We start from the raw sequence: 18,380 nt of genomic DNA on the forward strand, positions 1-18,380 counted from the left end.
GTTTTTTTTCCCTGGGTGACAGCATCTTTTTGCAATTAGTATAAATGAGAACGGGGCACACACAGCTGCATGTAGCTGCCTTTAGACTAAAATCTCACATTCAGCATCTTTTTTCGGATCCAGCCACTTTGTTTGAGCACTTTAAGGTGAAAGACAAGGATGACACATAAAGCTTATCTGTGATAGCAGATTGGACAGATGTTTGGTTCTTGCTGAAGGTGTGTACTTTTATCACCATACATTATAACCTAGGTGTTAGCTGTTTGTTGTTGTTATAGAAACAAAACCCACAAATAGGATTTTTTTTTGCCCACCGAAGACGCTGACACCACTGAGATGAAGCATTTGTCAGCACTTTTCAACTCTTTTCCACCAGAAAATGAACAATTTAATAAAATTAATAAGGACACAGGGTCTAACGGGACTGGGCAGACTAGTGAAGAATCAGTCAGCTGGTTTTCAAACTGGTTTTCAACTATTATACCAGTCAGAAGTTTGGACACACTTTCCACTCAATTGAGTGTGTGTGTGTGTGTGTGTGTGTGTGTGTGTGTGTGTGTGTGTGTGTGTGTGTGTGTGTGTGTGTGTGTGTGTGTGTGTGTGTGTGTGTGTGTGTGTGTGTAATTTCTTCGCTGCTTCTTCTGAAACATTGAGGATACATGCATTTATGCTCACACTGGCAACATAGAATTTTGTAATTCTATAATGTACTGACTGATTGATTGATTCATACTTTTGGCAATAGTGAACATTGAACCAGTTAATTCTCAGTGAACAAGGTGGCAGATGGGAAACAAATTTCCTTTTTCACTCAATATGGTGCATCAGCGTTAACCACTATGTAATCCCTTCATCCTCATTATGTGCTCTTTTTGGTTGGTGACTTGCAAGATGATAGCATTTATTGTTTTTGAGTTATTGCTTACACAAGTTGTGGACTAACTCACCCACTCACCCGCCCACTCGGTGCACAAGATAATCACATATTGCCGGTTGGACTAAGCACAGTGCAAACAAGTCACGCAATAATTCAAACTAATGCACTCATCAAACGCCAGGCCGTTAGTGAGGTAAAAGGCATATTCACGTTTTGGGGCCATACAGTCACACCCAATCTGCTGATTTTCCATCCATCCCATTGGTTGGATGCAGGATTCCTGCTGGTGTAAATTTGAGCAGCAGGATCTGCCTGTCCCTGTTTCTGTCCGCCTCTTCCCTCAGCTATATTCTGCTCAAATGCTGCGAATATAAAAGCACTTTATGATCTAAAAAGGATCATAAAGAAAAAAGGATCCGGCTCCTTGCTCTCTGCATTCATCTTCATCCCAGTTTCCCGTCATCCCTCCTCCAAGGCTTTGCTTCATCCCTCCTGTTTTTACTCTCTCTGTGTGTGTGTGTGTGTGTGTGTGTGTGTGTGTCTGTATCACCGTCTTCATCTGTCTGTGTCTTTATCGTTTTTAAACCTTTGAATTATCAGTCTGTAGCTCCCTCCCTATCTCCCCCCATCTCGCTCTCTAGTATCTAAACATCTTTAATCATCTCTCTTTTTGAGTGTCCTCTGTCCTTTTTTGCTCTTTAAATTCCTCCAATAAACAGCCTCAGCTTGTTGGTTGGTAATTTATCAGTTTTAGGCAATTATTAATGAAGTAATTTTCACAAAGGTTGAATAAAATTTTGGGAGTAGGTTTAGGGAATGAAGGGAGGAAATAAAAACCGTTTAAAATAATGTGTGAAAATTTGTTCCTTTTTGTAGAAAAGTTATGGGTGGAAGAAGAAGTGATTAAGAAAGTGATTAAAGATTATGATGATTTCGTGTCTACAGCATTCAGTATGACTGATGTGTTTTGGGCTGGATATGATTTTTTTTCCCCCCCCCAACGATGAGAGGACATGAGAAAATAGAATTATTTATTAGCATTTTTTTATTATTATTAAAAAACAAGAAATGCTAGACTCTTCGACAGATTGTCAAGCTGATGTATTTATTTATATATTTTTGAGAAAAGAAACTAGCTAAAGATTTCTATTTTGCAAGTAGTTCAGAACATGCCACTCTTATAATGTGATATGTGTTTAGATTCTTCTTACAATATGATTCCGGGAGATACGACATAATTCATTAACATACATTTTTCATGATATATTGCAGTGAGCCAAAAATGACATAGCTTTACCTTCAAATACATATTTTCTGAAAAACCAGGGCCCGTCATCTATGTTTGTGTTGCCTCCGCTTACCTTTTGGTCCCCACTGGGGGCAGCACCACTCAGAATAGCAGAAAATGCAGCATAAGAAAGCCCAGAAAAAGACACCTGCTGTCGTCAGCAAAGCATACAGTTGTGGTCGGAAGTTTACATACACCCATCATGGGAATGAATGTCATGGCAATTCTGGGCTTTTAATGATGTCTTTGGACTGTTCTTTTGTCAGGGTGAAATGACTGGACTGCAGATATCATTAATGACTCTAAAAACAAGAATCGGGTGCACAAGTTTGAATTTATTTTGGATCAAGCCAAAGGAATGTACAATTTCTTCTTCTTGGTTTTATTATAATAATAATAATAATAATAATTATTATTATTATTATTATAATTATTAATTAATCAACTTTTATTTATTCATTTAATGATTTGGTGTCATTCACTTCAATTTTTGCTGGCAGTCCTAGAGGTCAAACACCAGGATTGCATCCAGAATGGGATCGGTGCACCCATGGATACATGCATGCATTTGGACATCCGGTGGTGGCGGCACTGCTGCACGCTCCAGTTGGCTGAGCACAACTGTCAATCAAATCCGTTAACCGGTGGTTCCGGCTGGTGCTCAGCCGTGTCGCCGCTTTGACAGAAATCCTGTCTAATGCTCATTGGCCCAATCGAATTACAAACCGTGTCATGTTGTGTGCTTTTTAAACAGGTCGTTTAAAGCGCGCACACTCCAGTGGCCTGGAAGAGAGCTAGCATGTCTTTTTATTTAATCCATTTGCCGAGCAGGAAGACATTTGTCTGCCTCTTGATTTGATAGATTACCTTCTTCTCAGCGTTTGTGTTTTTGTGTCTTAATCTGCTGCTGAGGCTTTTGTTTTCATCACACTGTTTTCCGCACTTTACGGTGAATTATTTGCTTCGCAGGACGCTGATTCTGCGTCATTTCTCCCCACAGCACTTCACATCTGTTGTCACTTCATTACAGACATTTATTTGAGGCGGCGTTCCTGCTGCCATGCTGCCGGATAAATCACAGCGTTATTTCATCTGCTTGCACACACCTGAGAGGAAGCGAGAAGTAGAAAATGCTCTTATTTTCTACATGCAGCCGTTATTTTTATTGGTGTGTCAAGGAGCATATTGTGAGTCAAAGAGAAACAGGTTTCAGCGGCTTTGTCCCACCATCAAACACATTTGAGTGATTCTTCCTCGTGATGCCGCCGTGGTAGCAGGTTGATACTTGTTAGACCTTCAGTCTGTCTGCTGTCTCTGACTGCCTGTATTTCTGTCACTTTATTCGTTTGTCTCTGTGCTTTCTTACCTGATTGCCTGACTGTCTGCGTGCGTAACTGTCAGACTCTGAAATCAACCATGTTCTTCTAACATCCCAGAGAAACAGATTTGTTTGCGGCGACGGCAGCGGTACAGTCAGTTCACGGGATGCTGTGATTGATGCAGAGCCCACAGTCAGAGCAGCTCTGCAGTGTACACCACACCACGGAGACACCTCAGGTCCTGGATGGCAACACCCCCCTCAGGTTATTCCCACCTTTTACAAGTAGTCACTTATTTACAGACAGGTGAAATGTGGGCGGGTCTTTGGGAAGTGGAGGGGAGTGTTGGTACCTCCTGGATATGCTGTTACCCTGCATCCGGCGACTGTTAGTACTCCTCTATCCCACACAATCCTTCTTAGACATTCCATCATTCATTTGCTCCGGGTTCTGGTTGTGGTGGCAGCAGACCAACTCATCCCACACTTCCCTATCCTTGACCAAGTCCTGTAACTCTTCCCAGGGGATCAAGAGGTATTCCCAAACCAGCTGGGAAATATCATCCCTTGAGCATGTTGTGGTTCTTCCAGCGGCGCCTCCTCCCAGTTGGCTGTGCCTGGAAGACCTCCCTACCATAACGACCAGGGATCATCCTCACCAAATGCCCGAAGCACCTCATCTGGCTCCTTTCAATTGGAACAAGCAGCAGCTTCACTCCAGCCTGTCCCAGATAGTCAAGCTTCTCAGTGTGTCCAGCTGTGACATTAGTGGTGCAATTAGCACAAAACCAACCATAAAAATATCTAACATAGCTCCTGCGCCAAAAAAAAGTAAAGTTCTTGTTCCCACTCTCTGTGGGAACTCTGCAGCTGGCTTCCGTCAGAGGGAAGTGTGCTATGAAGGGGATGGGAAAAGCTGTTTGGGGCCTCATCTCTCGACAAGAAGAAACCACAGGAGACCAACGAGGTTTATCCCCGGATTCTGTAGCATGAAGCAGATGAGAGTCTATGACTGCCCCGAACCAGACTCCAGTCCATCACAGATTATGTCCGAGGATACAGACCTGGGGATTGAACCCAGGTCTACATGTTGGCAGTCGAATTCCTTAAAATGGACATGTTTAAATAGTAAAGAGGATACTGTTTATCCATCATATTTTCACGTTCATTCTGTATGATCATCTAGTTTTATTGTAAAACCCGAAAGAACCACTTTTGTGTTTGTGCGCTTTGATGTGTGTGTCTGTTCCTCTGTCTGTCCCTGTCTGCCCGTATCTGTCGTTGTACATGTTGGAGACAGGAACCCACCCACAGTTGTCTGGACTCGATCTCCATGGTGACCTAATCCTCCTCAATCCCAGAACAGTGGCGCTCCAGCCGAGACCCGCTGTCTTACTGCAGCCTGTCATCACTCAGCGCCGGTTAGCATCGCTTGTTTTATCTGCGCGCCTTTGATCCACAGCCAATGATGTGTGAGAGAGAAAGAGAGAGCAAGACAGGAGGAATTTATGTTTTGAAGCCAGGAATGTGTGACACCATTTTCCGTGAAAATAAACCACAACCTTGAATCTCTGAGTTATTATTAATGCATTTAAAAAAAAAGTTGATTTTATTTGTCATTTGGTATTTTCTTTGGGTTTACTAAAGCTGAGGCATGCTGGGAGAACCTTCAGTGAGAGAGAACATGGTAGATGGATGATAGTTTAACATTACTCAAAAATAATCCATGCTAATTCACCAAAGTGTTTACCATGAGCATAAATTGATTAATAATAGGTGATTAGATGTTTTTCTGCACCAGATCAATCTAAAAATCCAACTTTGTTTTGTTCATATAATATTCCACAGACATGTCTGCTGCCTCGTGGTTGTTGAGTGCACGCTGGATTGATGATGGATTCGGAGCAGGTGTGGTTGTCTATCAGATGAACTGGTTCTGCAGAGAAATGTGTTAAATCATAGAAGTAACGTTACCTTCTAAATCTCAGATAACGCTGTCGCACGTCCACACAACCCTGCAGAAAGGATTTTGTGTGAATTTTGTTGTGAAAGAAAAAGAATGTGTGAGAGGGAGAGATTGACTAAATTAGAGAGATAAACTTATTTTCTGTTTATCAGCGGCAATCTTCTAAAATTCAAATAACACATTCATAAATCCACACAACCCTGCAGAAAGGATTTTTTTTTTTATGAATGTAGCCAAAGCAAACATTTCTTTCTTCTGTTTCTCAGCATTTGTGTGGTTTTGAAGTTACATGTAGTTTGAAATGAGCTTGTTTGTCGGGTTGTTTCATTTCCAAAGCCTCAGTCTGGTGGCCACCGAGGCCACTGCTGCTGTTTTCTAGATTTAACTAGACAATTAAAAAGTAGAATCTCTTACCTTCTGGCCAGTGGGCCTCTGTTTACACGAAACTCTGCTGTCTCTGCTCTTCCGGTGTTTAAAATCTCACAGCTTTGACTGTATTTCCACACACTATGTTTGCATTCTGTTTGCGGTCTGTTACTTCTCTGATACGTACACCGAGCCGAGGGGCGCTGATCGAGTCCTTGCTTCGCTCTGCTGCAGACGTTTCAGTTGTGACACAGTTGCAGTTGTGCAGCAATCCGACCGCTGGTCCACAGTGTTTTAGACGAATGTTGGCGTTGAATGACCATTCAGAACCTCAGTAATCACATCGCTGTGTCCTGTCATCAAAGATATTAACAACATAGCACACTTATCCATTGTAGATGTTAACAAAAATTATGGAAAACACAAGGCAGGATGAACTGGTGGTTGAAGAGCTGCTTCTTGACTTGACTAACTGCCATATATTATACAAAACTTTTTATGTCTATAATCCCAGATGCACTCTTTCTTTTACTCCAGAAATCATCTGTCTTTTAATTTTTTTTAGTTCTGCTGTCGTTTTTCTCTGCGCACAGTCTCTGGTGCATTTGCTGTCACTCCTAATTTCTCTCTCTCTCTCTTTCTCTCACAAATTCCCCACACACTCTGCAACAAACACGTGTAGGACAGACCAAAAGCATGACAGAGACATGAACAGATACGTGACACAAAGCATACAAGTGTGCGGAAATCCGGCTTTGGACAACTGAAGAGTGTCTCAGGGTTTTTTTGCAACAAAAAAGCTGACGCAACCGGATGTACCAAAGGTCTGACTGGATCCCTCAACCTCCAGATGATATAGTTCCTCCCCCTTTTCAAGAAATTGTTTTGTAAAATACTTGATAATGACTGGGTGAAGAGAGGAGAGGAGTTTCATCTTGTTTCTCTGATCATCACAGATGTGTTTTTAATCCTCCAGATTGTGGTTTGTAATTTGTGTCTGAAACAAATATCAGTTCAATAATTTACTTCTTCTGTAAACTTTGTTATTTTATTGAACCTTTATTTCACCAGGTTAGTCCCACTGAGATCGAGATCTCTTTTGAAAGGGAGACCTGGACAATATGGCGATCCCAACCTAACCTGCATGTCTTTGGATGTGGGAGGAAGCCGGAGCACCTGGAGGGCACCCACACAAACACAGGCGAACATGCAAACTCCACACTGGAAGACCACAGGTGGGAATTGATCCCATGACCTTCTTGCTGTGAGGCAACAGTGCTAACCACTAAGTGGATATCTCTGCATTAAGGTCTCACAGTAGCATTTAGGTGCCACCGTCATGTTGGATCAACTTAAAAAAACACAGGAACTCTGGACAAACTGTTTCAGAACCTGGTGCATCTGTCTGAAACACGAACCACGCTTCAGGTGAAGAATGAACAGCAAACATTGTGATCCACGTTTCAGCACTGAAATCATCACAGTTTCACAGTGAGGCTGCTAAAAAACACAACTTGTATTTGGTGGTGAGAGAGAGAGAGAGAGAGAGAGAGAAAATATCTGAGTACTGTGTGTGTGTGTGTGTGTGTGTGTGTGTGTGTGTGTGTGTGTGTGTGTGTGTGTGTGTGTGTGAGTACTGTGGGTGTGTGTGTGTGTACATGTGCATGCATTGCCTTGGCTCATGATAATGAATCCAGTGGAGCTGCTGGCATGAGCAGGGCCACGCTATTAACCTCTCTGCCAGCTCGAGCGATCGCACGCCGTCCGTCTGCCTGATCAACCTGATGACACGCTCACGCGCAAACCTGTCCCAACTAATCACATTCCCATTGAAGTGAAAAATATTCCATGTTGTCCAATCCTCTCCATTCAACCAGTCAAAAAGTCTGTGTCAGCATGGAGAGAAGATCTCACCACCCACTCAAACCAACTTTCAAATCTAATCTCCTGCAGCGGTCTTGTCTGGTTTGTCTGTATTTCACACCGACCTCTATTTCGGCGTAACGGCCACAATAACGCTCCGGCACGCCGCGCCTTTCATCTGACAAGGTGTTGTTGTTCCGGCACATGGGAGTCCATCAGTCCAGATATAAATCCTTCCTTTGAGATTCTGCAGAGCCTGACAGAGAAGATTTAAAGGGAGGTTTTACCTTTTACACCTGGTGCATTCTGGGAGCTGGACGAGGACTGCTGAGCTTTGCCCCAAATTACAGGCTGTGTGCCACATTTAACGACATGGTGCCGTTGCTGCAAATGCCAGAGTAAAAAAAAAAAGCAACATCACATGATGGGGACTTAATATGACATGAAAAGTAGCGCCGTGCCGGTGGATGTAAATGTTGTAATGGACGTGTGTGCTTGTCTGTGTGAGTCAGAAAGCCTCCGTAGGAAATCCTGAGAGGAGCGAGGAGCACCTGGCACTGTCTGTAGTCATAACAAACGACAAGGAGAGATTAAGTCTACATTTGTACGGCTGCCAGCTTTTCACATTCTCTCTCAGAACCACCGTGTAATGTAGCTGGTACGCTTGACACCGCTTCCCTTTGCGAGTTAATTCTTAACTGCACCAGCACATCTGGGTGTCCCACATCAGAGCTCCGGGATGCGGTGGGCGAACGCACTGCAGCCCACCTGTCAGCTGACACACAGGAAGTGATCCGCAGAGGTGTTTTTTTGTGACGAGAGCTGGTTCTGACTGTTGGGGGACGCCGCTCCTCCCGGACTCTGAGTCGCAGCCAAATCAACAGGTCAATCAAGAGAATTGGAAAATGGATTGAAATCAGTTGAGGAAGACTTGTACCAGAAGTCATACACGCGCACACACAAAGAAAGAGAGAGATGAATGTATCTCTACATACAGACACATAGACATAGCTCTACATAGAGAGATACAGACAGGGAGATATGTTGCATTGCAACTTCCTGGAGGGTCTGATGAATGAAGTTAACATTCCAAACATTTTCCAGTTGAAACGTCTTTGTGGTTGAAGTTGCTGTAAATGTAATAACTTTGGCTTTCAAATTTGCTTTTAAGATGAAACTGTAACATTATAATTGGAAAATAAACTATTGAACAGATGAATGTGTTCTCATTGAATTCTCATTTTAAGCTTTTACTTTTTATGTTTTACCTGATAAGTTTATGATTGAATTTTGGCTCTTTTAAAAAAAAAATTTGTTTAACATAGGTGTGTTTTGCTTTATTCATGATTTTAAAATGGCATTTTTTAATTATATAAAGTTCTGATAACACTTTACAGTAAGGGTACATTAATGAATGCAATAATAATGTTGGGAAGGTGTCATAGCACGGACCCACAACAGGGGGCGCAAATGAACGGACAATGAATAAGCCAAAAAGTAACAATTTAATGTTGTGATAATACACAACTAAATTCACAGAAATCTGCACAGTCAATTGACACGAGGTGACGTGTGGGCAGGCTCGAAGATAGAAGACCCCTGACGAGAGAGAAGCCGCGTCCCACACGGCTTCCACCACCAACGGTCTGAAGAACACCGGAGCCGCCAAGTCCCGAGTTCCCAGGTGGCCTCTTTCTTCGGCTGTCGACCCTGGTACTGCTGGCAGAAAGCAGAGATAAGATGAATGAGTGTGAGTCCGCACACTCAGTAATCCACAGTCCATACACAGTTAGGAGGGAGCACCTCCACCTCCAATCACACACTCGTGCAGCTCCTGGTTAACCACTTATCTGGGTTGGGGTGTGAGGCGAAGCCGTTTCTGTCACACCAAACGCCAATTCCCCAGACAAGGCAACACTCCAGGAAAACGGCTGCAACAGAAGTTCAGGTTATTACACACAAAGTGTCAGTCAGCAGAGAAATTACCTCTTCAGTAGTTGCGATTTCTCGGCGAGGAGGTGGAGTTGCAGTCCGGCTTTTATGGTGGTGATGATGATGATGAACGAGTGACAGCTGGTGCAGAGGATGAATGACAGCTGTCACTTCTTCTGGGTCTGGCGCCCTCTCGTGCTTGGAGCCCGCACTCCAAGCAGGGCGCCCTCTGGTGGTGGTGGGCCAGCAGTACCTCCTCTTCAGCGGCCCACATAACAGGACCCCCCCCTCAACGGGCGCCTCCTGGCGTCCGACCAGGCTTGTCCGGATGTCTTGTGTAGAAATCGGCCAGGAGGGCCGGGTCCAGGATGAAGCTCCTCTTCACCCAGGAGCGTTCTTCAGGTCCATACCCCTCCCAGTCCACCAGATATTGGAACCCCCGGCCCTTACGACGGATGTCCAGGAGCCTGCGGACTGTCCAGGCAGGCTCCCCGTCAATGAGCCGGGCAGGAGGCGGCGTAGGTCCCGGAGCACAGAGGGGCGAGGTGTGGTGTGGCTTTAGACGGGAAACATGAAAAACAGGGTGAATCCGCAGTGAAGCCGGGAGTTGGAGCTTCACTGCGGCCGGGTTGATGATCTTGAGAACACGGAATGGACCAATGAACCTGTCTTTCAGTTTCGGGGAGTCGACACACAGAGGGATGTCCTTGGTCGAGAGCCACACCTCCTGCCCGGGCTGGTATGTGGGGGCCGGGGAACGCCGGCGGTCCGCATGGGCCTTGGCCCTCGTCCGGGCCTTTAACAGGGCAGAGCGGGCGGTCCGCCATACCCGGCGGCACCTCCTGAGGTGGGCCTGGACCGAGGGCACACCGACCTCTCCCTCCACCAGCGGGAACAATGGGGGCTGGTACCCCAAACATGCCTCAAAAGGGGAGAGGCCGGTAGCAGACGAAACTTGGCTGTTATGGGCATACTCGATCCAGGCCAGATGGTGACTCCAGGCCGCCGGGTGCGCGGAGGTGACGCAGCGAAGGGCCTGCTCCAGCTCCTGGTTAGCCCGCTCTGCCTGGCCGTTTGTCTGGGGGTGGTACCCGGACGAGAGACTCACGGTGGCCCCCAGCTCCTTACAGAAACTCTTCCACACCTGCGAAGAGAACTGGGGACCACGATCTGAAACAATGTCCGATGGTATCCCATGCAGCCGCATGACGTGGTGGACCAGGAGGTCTGCTGTCTCCTGGGCCGTCAGGAGCTTCGGGAGGGCCACGAAGTGGGCCGCCTTGGAGAACCGGTCCACTATCGTGAGAATTACGGTGTTGCCCTGGGACGGCGGGAGGCCCATGATGAAGTCCAGGCCGATGTGAGACCAGGGGCGATGAGGCACCGGCAGGGGTTGGAGGAGTCCCGAAGTCCTCCGATGGTCTGCCTTGCCCCTGGCGCAGATGGTACAGTTCTGGACGTAGTCCCAGACGTCGGTTTCCAGGGACGCCCACCAGAAGCGCTGCTGGACCACTGCCCCGGTCCTATGGACCCATGACAGAAGTCCAATACGGCAGCTCTTGCCTCTGGTGGGACGTACAGTCTGTTCTTGGGGCCGGTCCCCGGGTCCGGGCTCCTTGCCAGGGCCTCCCGGACGGTCTTCTCCACGTCCCAGGTGAGGGAGGCCACGACAGTGGACTCGGGGATGATGGTCTCGGTGGGGTTCGACAGCCCCGCTTTGGCTTCTTCTTCGTGCACCCGGGACAATGCATCTGATTTTTGGTTCTTGGTCCCGGGGCGGTACGTGATACGGAAGTCAAAGCGCCCGAAGAACCGAGACCAGCGGGCTTGCCTGGGGTTCAGCCGCTTGGCGGTCCGGATGTACTCCAGGTTCCGATGGTCCGTGAAAACCGTGAAAGGCAACGATGCCCCCTCCAGCAGGTGTCTCCACTCTTCAAGAGCCTCCTTCACCGCGAGGAGCTCCCGATTGCCGACGTCATAGTTCCGTTCAGCTGGGGTCAACCTGCGGGAAAAATAGGCACAAGGATGGAGAACCTTATCAGCCTCCACGCTCTGGGACAGCACGGCTCCTATCCCTGAGTCAGAGGCGTCCACTTCCACTATGTACTGGCGATCAGGATTAGGCTGCACCAGAACTGGTGCAGTCGAGAACCGGCGTTTCAACTCCTGGAACGCGGCTTCGCACCGATCCGACCAGGCGAAGGGGACCTTGGTGGAGGTCAGGGCAGTCAGGGGGCTAACTACCTGACTGTAACCTTTAATGAACCTCCTGTAGAAATTTGCAAAGCCGAGGAACTGCTGCAATTTCCTGCGGCTTGTTGGTTGGGGCCAATCTCTCACCGCCACAACCTTGGCCGGATCAGGGGCGACGGAGTTGGAGGAGATGATGAACCCCAGGAAGGACAAAGAAGTGCGGTGGAACTCGCACTTCTCGCCCTTCACAAACAGCCGGTTCTCCAACAACCGCTGTAGGACCTGACGTACATGCTGGACATGGGTCTCCGGGTCCGGGGAAAAGATGAGTATATCATCCAGATATACGAAGACGAACCGATGCAGGAAGTCCCGCAAGACATCATTTACCAAAGCTTGGAACGTCGCGGGGGCGTTAGTGAGGCCGAACGGCATGACCAGGTACTCAAAGTGACCTAATGGGGTGTTAAATGCCATCTTCCATTCGTCTCCGTTCCGGATCCGAACCAGGTGGTACGCGTTTCTAAGATCCAATTTAGTGAAAATTTGGGCTCCATGCAGGGGCGTGAACACTGAATCCAACAGAGGTAATGGGTATCGGTTGCGAACCGTGATCTCGTTCAGCCCTCTGTAATCAATGCATGGACGGAGTCCGCCGTCCTTTTTGCCCACAAAAAAGAAACCAGCACCCATCGGGGAGGTGGAGTTCTGGATCAGCCCGGCAGCTAAAGAGTCCCGGATGTAGGTCTCCATTGATTCGCGTTCCGGACGTGAGAGGTTGTACAACCTACTGGACGGGTACTCAGCGCCCGGGACCAAATCGATGGCACAATCGTACGGTTGGTGCGGGGGAAGAGTGAGCACCAGATCTTTGCTGAAAACGTCAGCAAGATCGTGGTACTCCTTTGGCACCGCCGATAGATTGGGGGGGACTTTAACCTCCTCATTAGCCGTCGTGCCGGGAGGAACCGAGGATCCTAAACACTCCCGGTGGCAGGTTTCGCTCCACTGCGTCACAACCCCAGACGGCCAATCTATCCGGGGATTTTGCTTCACCATCCATGGAAATCCCAAAATCATTCGGGAGGTAGAAGGTGTTACATGGAACACGATCTCCTCCCTGTGATTTCCAGACACAACCAAGGTCACTGGCTGTGTCTGATGTGTAATTAATGGAAGCAGGGTGCCATCTAGTGCTCGCACCTGCAATGGTGCCGGCAGAGCCACTAGGGGGAGCCCTACTTCCTTTGCCCATCCGCTATCCAGCAGATTCCCTTCCGACCCCGTGTCTACCAGTGCTGGGGCGTGAAGGGTTAAATCCCCACAAAGGATCATTACTGGGATTCGTGCAGATTTGCGGGGTTTCCCCGCGTGCGTGTTATGACCCACCCTTAGCCCAGTTTCTAAGGACGGGCGTTGTAGTTTGACCGTTTTGGGGCAGTCCTTCTGCATATGCTCACAAGAGCCGCAGACAAAACATTCCCCGCGGGCCAGCCTCCTTTGTCTGACGTTTGTTTTTATTTTGGCCCTGCTCGTGTCCATAGCCTCCTCAGCAGGGGGAGCTGTAACCACACGGAGCTCTCTGGCAGTGAAGCGTGGGGACGACGTCACCCTTTCGGAATCGGAAGGGGGAGGGACGGCTCGTGCCCGGTCAAGCCCCCCCGGCCTGCTCCCGACGATGCTCATTCAAACGGTTGTCTAAGCGTATAACCAAATCGACAAGCCCGTCAAAATCCTGCGGTTCCTCCTTAGCCAGCAGGTGCTCCTTCAGGACCAGAGACAGTCCATTTACGAAGGCGGTGCGGAGCGCAACGTTATTCCAGCCGGACCTCGCTGCCGCGATGCGGAAGTCGACTGCATACTCGGCTGCGCTGCGGCGCCCCTGTCTCATTGACAGCAGCACGCTCGAAGCGGTCTCGCCTCTGTTGGGATGGTCAAAAACTTGTTTGAACTCCCGTATAAACTCAGCATAAGACGTTAGGAGCCGTGAATTCTGCTCCCAAAGCGCCGTAGCCCAGGCGCGTGCCTCTCCTCGAAGCAGACTAATAACATAAGCCACCCAGCTGGCGTCTGACTCGTACATGACAGGACGCTGTGAAAAGACGAGCGAACACTGCATGAGGAAATCTGCGCACTTCTCAACACAGCCTCCGTACGGTTCCGGAGGGCTTATGTATGCTTCAGGGGACGGTGGGGGGGGGTCGTTGAACGACCAGTGGAACGTCTGTTACAGGCCCAGGACCAGCCAGAGGAGTGGCTGCAGCAGCGCCCTGATCGCGCGCTTCCACCCTGGCGGTGAGAGCCTCCACCCTCCGGTTAAGGAGAACATTCTGCTCGGCCACTAAATCCAGCCGAGCTGTGAAGGTGGTTAAGATTTGCTGCAGCTCACTCAACACGCCTCCCGCTGACGCCTGCACTCCTGGCTCTTCCATTGGCCGTTCAAGCTCGGGTTGACGCCCCTTGGAATCCATGACGATGGCCGAGAAATCCTGTTGGGAAGGTGTCGTAGCACAGACCCACAACAGGGGGCGCAAATGAACAGACAATGAATAAGCCAAAAAGTAACAATTTAATGTTGTGATAATACACAACTAAATTCACAGAAATCTGCACAGTCAATTGACACCAGGTGACGTGTGGGCAGGCTCGAAGATAGAAGACCCCTGACGAGAGAAAAGCCGCGTCCCACACGGCTTCCACCACCAACGGTCTGAAGAACACCGGAGCCGCCAAGTCCCGAGTCCCCAGGTGGCCTCTTTCTTCGGCTGTCGACCCTGGTACTGCTGGCAGAAAGCAGAGATAAGATGAATGAGTGTGAGTCCGCACACTCAGTAATCCACAGTCCATACACAGTTAGGAGGGAGCACCTCCACCTCCAATCACACACTCGTGCAGCTCCTGGTTAACCACTTATCTGGGTTGGGGTGTGAGGCGAAGCTGTCGCTGTCACACCAAACGCCAATTCCCCAGACAAGGCAACACTCCAGGAAAACGGCTGCAACAGAAGTTCAGGTTATTACACACAAAGTGTCAGTCAGCAGAGAAATTACCTCTTCAGTAGTTGCGATTTCTCTGCGAGGAGGTGGAGTTGCAGTCCGGCTTTTATGGTGGTGATGATGATGATGAACGAGTGACAGCTGGTGCAGAGGATGAATGACAGCTGTCACTTCTTCTGGGTCTGGCGCCCTCTCGTGCTTGGAGCCCGCACTCCAAGCAGGGCGCCCTCTGGTGGTGGTGGGCCAGCAGTACCTCCTCTTCAGCGGCCCACATAACAAATAAACAATAACAATGAATTAACTGTTTAGTAATCAGTTAAGTGTATTCATGTTAGCTACCATATTAATGTCTACATTATGTAATAACTAGCACAGTCTTCACAGATAAATCCACTCTACCTGAAATTGTCCAATTAAAAACAATTTATACACACACACACACACACACACGTGTGTGTGTGTAGGCAAAAAAAACCCTTAGAAATGTGTTCTAAAGTCCTAAATTTTATATGTTTAAGCCAGTTGCAGTTGCTAATTGTTAAATGCTGTCATTGTCCTTCTTTTACTAAAGTTACAGTTTTAACGTTTTATGTTGTATAATTGGCTTGATACTAGTTTGGTGTCAAGTGCAATGTCAACACGCTGACAGTACAAATAATATTAGCATGAGCATAGCGTCCCCATTTTTAGGAACAGGATGTGTAATGTGCTTAAAAAATGCATTCTGGTGGTGGACCAGAGCGAGGAGAGCACCTTAACACCGTCATTCACCATGCATTTAATCATTCATAGGTCTTGAAATCTTGCTAGCGACACATAACACAATGCTACAAGGTGCCACATAATGCAATGCTAATGGGCTAAAGCTAGCATGAAAACTTGCTAGTATCACATAACTCAATGCTACAAGGTGCAACATAATGCAATGCTAATGGGCTAATGTTAGCATGAGCTGAGTGCCTTCCGTTATGAACAACAGGACTTGTAATGTGCATTAAAAGCAAGTGTGAAAAACACTTCTAGCACAATGTTCCCCCTTGAAATGAAGCCAGATATTTTTTCATGCCTAATGAGAGCCCAGCGGTGAAAGTGCTGGCAGGCGGTGAACAGCACGCACAGGAGCAGAGGGCTCACTAAACCTCCACAATGTGAACAAAATGCTTTAACCACCTTTTTCAGTTTTAAAGTTCTGTCTTTTTAACCGTTTTTATTGTTTGTTCCAGCAGGTGGCACCATATGGACAGCAAGGAATCGGGGGCTATAGTCAACAACAGCAGCAGCAGCAGGTCGGGCAGCAGCAACAGGGAACCCCTCCATACTTCAGCCCCCCACAGCAGACCCCTCCAGGCCCAAACCAGAGCTCCTACCTGCAACTCCGACCTCCCACCCAACAGGTACAGACTCACGTGCACTGCTTACAATCACATGGAAGCTATGCCACCGGGAAGATGAGTGTTTGTAAACGTGCGAAATGTCCTGGTTCGACCTCAACAGAACACTGGCCAAGATGGTGTTCAACTGTTATTTCTTTGGTGACACCATAGTTCTGGGTTGGAGTTTGTGTCTCTGGTTCCTCAGCTTGTGAGATCAAGAGATGCCCGAGAAGAACCTTTGGAGTCATATGATCACTGGTAATGCTGATATATATGCACGTGATTTAAGGTCCAAATATTTAGGGTCCTGGTGCTTCCTGTCTATCTGACGAGTGACCTAAGACCAGGTTTGGATGCCTTTGGAACTGGGTCTGCTTGGTAAGCTGCAGTGTGTTGTCCATGTGCTGTGTTTCTCTGGGCATGATCCAACATGCAGGTGCCATACTTGTGAGGATCACAGTGGCTGGAGAAGGTCAAGGACACGGCCACATTTCACCTCGATACAGCAGATAGATGGGGACTTTCTAGAGGTGGTTTTGGGCTGGTTGTCTGCCTGAGTGGTTGCCACCCAGGACATGGGGCACTTCTAGGGGTGGTAGATGCAACACATGCTTCCAGACGATTTGACTTACAAAGTGGACCTCTGGTTCCATAGAGACCAAAGGGAAGCAGTTCAAGACCTAAACTTTGTGTGTGTGTGTGTGTGTGTGTGTGTGTGTGTGTGTGTGTGTGTGTGTGTGTGTGTGTGTGTGTGTGTGTGTGTGTGTGTGTGTGCTGTCAGTAACCCTCCGTCCCACACACTGTGCAGTTAATGATGAGGTAAAAATCGGTACATCCTGGAGCTGTAGTCTTTCATAAAGCCCCTTTTACATGCTGTGAGCAAAAATGGAAACGATTAGCATAATTCAATAAATAAATATGAATATCATTTCCACAGATTTCACATATTAGACATAACATCAAGAATAAAATTTGAAATCTCAGCAGGAAACGTGTTGCCTCGTGTCTCCCCCGGTTTGGTTTATCTCAGTGGTTTTGAGGTTGGGCGGTTTGCGTGGCGTGTTGGTAGTCCAACCTTTCAGCATTATTCCTCCACATCATTTATAAAAAGTATTATTCTCTGCAGGAATTCACAGATTGCAAACACAAATATGTCCTGTAAACATAACAGCTCGAACCCAATCCTCAGTACAGCGAAAAACCCGCTTTGCCGATATGGATCAAGCTGAGTCCTGCCAAGTTTGAGTGTGATGAGTGGAGGTTTTCCACTGGGAAGCTGGATTGTGCAGTTGTTTTGGAGTTGAGTGAAGGTTGCCCATGTGTTTCCCATCTGCTCTGCAGCCGGCGGCGTCTCTCCGCCTTTGTGGAGTGATTCTGGAGAACAGCCGGGTCTGACTCACAGCGGAAAAGAGCAGGATAGTAAAGAACAAGATGGGTCAGGAGATATTCTTACAGAACAGGACGGAACAGGCAGATCAGACGGGAGAGGAAAATACACGGCAAGATAGACGAGACAAGTACTGCAGAGAGGTCTTTAACAGGACATTTTAATTCATGATAATAAACGACAAAGATCCATTTCTGATGCTTTGTTTTTGATGTCCCATCGTTAAACTTTAACTGAGCCTTCATCATGAGCCGGGGAATATCACAACAGAGAAAATATAACAGAAGAACTGTATACAAGTACGGCTACAAAATAATTTACCAAAATATTTGTTACACAATTCACATCATTGACCTGTGCCAAGATGTTTGACCTGCGCCAACAGGATTGACTCACGTGGACACGACTGACGGGCACCAGGAAGTTTGACCAGTGCCGACACTGTTGACCCACAAGGACACAATATCACTCCAGTATCAGTATGCTCCCATGCAAGGTGCTCACTGGGGGCAACTTGGGGAAAAAAGACCTTGCCCTTAGTGATTTCCAGTGTGACAGGGATTTGAACCGAGTATCTTCTGGTCTCAAGTACACCATTTTAACCTCAAGACCAGTAGTGTCCAAAGACATTCCAAAAAGTTCCAAGAGGGAATAGGTTTTCTTTGGAGCCACTGAGTTTCCCAGTGAAATCACCTGGTGGAGTCAGGAGTTCGAAAGAAAACCTGCACCCTCTTGATAGGCATGTCCCAACTTGTCCTTTAACTCCGAAACGGAGGTGTTCCTTTGTCTCGCTCCATCAGCGGCTCCGTCGTGACGCGCGA

At 47.6% G+C, this 18,380-nt stretch overlaps 1 protein-coding gene across 1 annotated transcript in view; it reads left to right on the plus strand.

The window, feature by feature from the left end:
• The window catches only part of arid1b (AT rich interactive domain 1B (SWI1-like)), a 417,017-nt gene that overhangs the window by 112,078 nt on the left and 286,559 nt on the right, over window positions 1-18,380 (plus strand). The window contains exon 3 of the mRNA XM_034159361.1: window positions 16,023-16,193. Within this exon, the coding sequence (XP_034015252.1) occupies window positions 16,023-16,193 (171 nt within the window). The remainder of the gene's footprint in view (window positions 1-16,022; window positions 16,194-18,380) is intronic.

The sequence above is a fragment of the Thalassophryne amazonica genome, chromosome 19, assembly GCF_902500255.1.
Source record: "Thalassophryne amazonica chromosome 19, fThaAma1.1, whole genome shotgun sequence".
Classification (NCBI taxonomy): Eukaryota; Metazoa; Chordata; class Actinopteri; order Batrachoidiformes; family Batrachoididae; genus Thalassophryne; species Thalassophryne amazonica.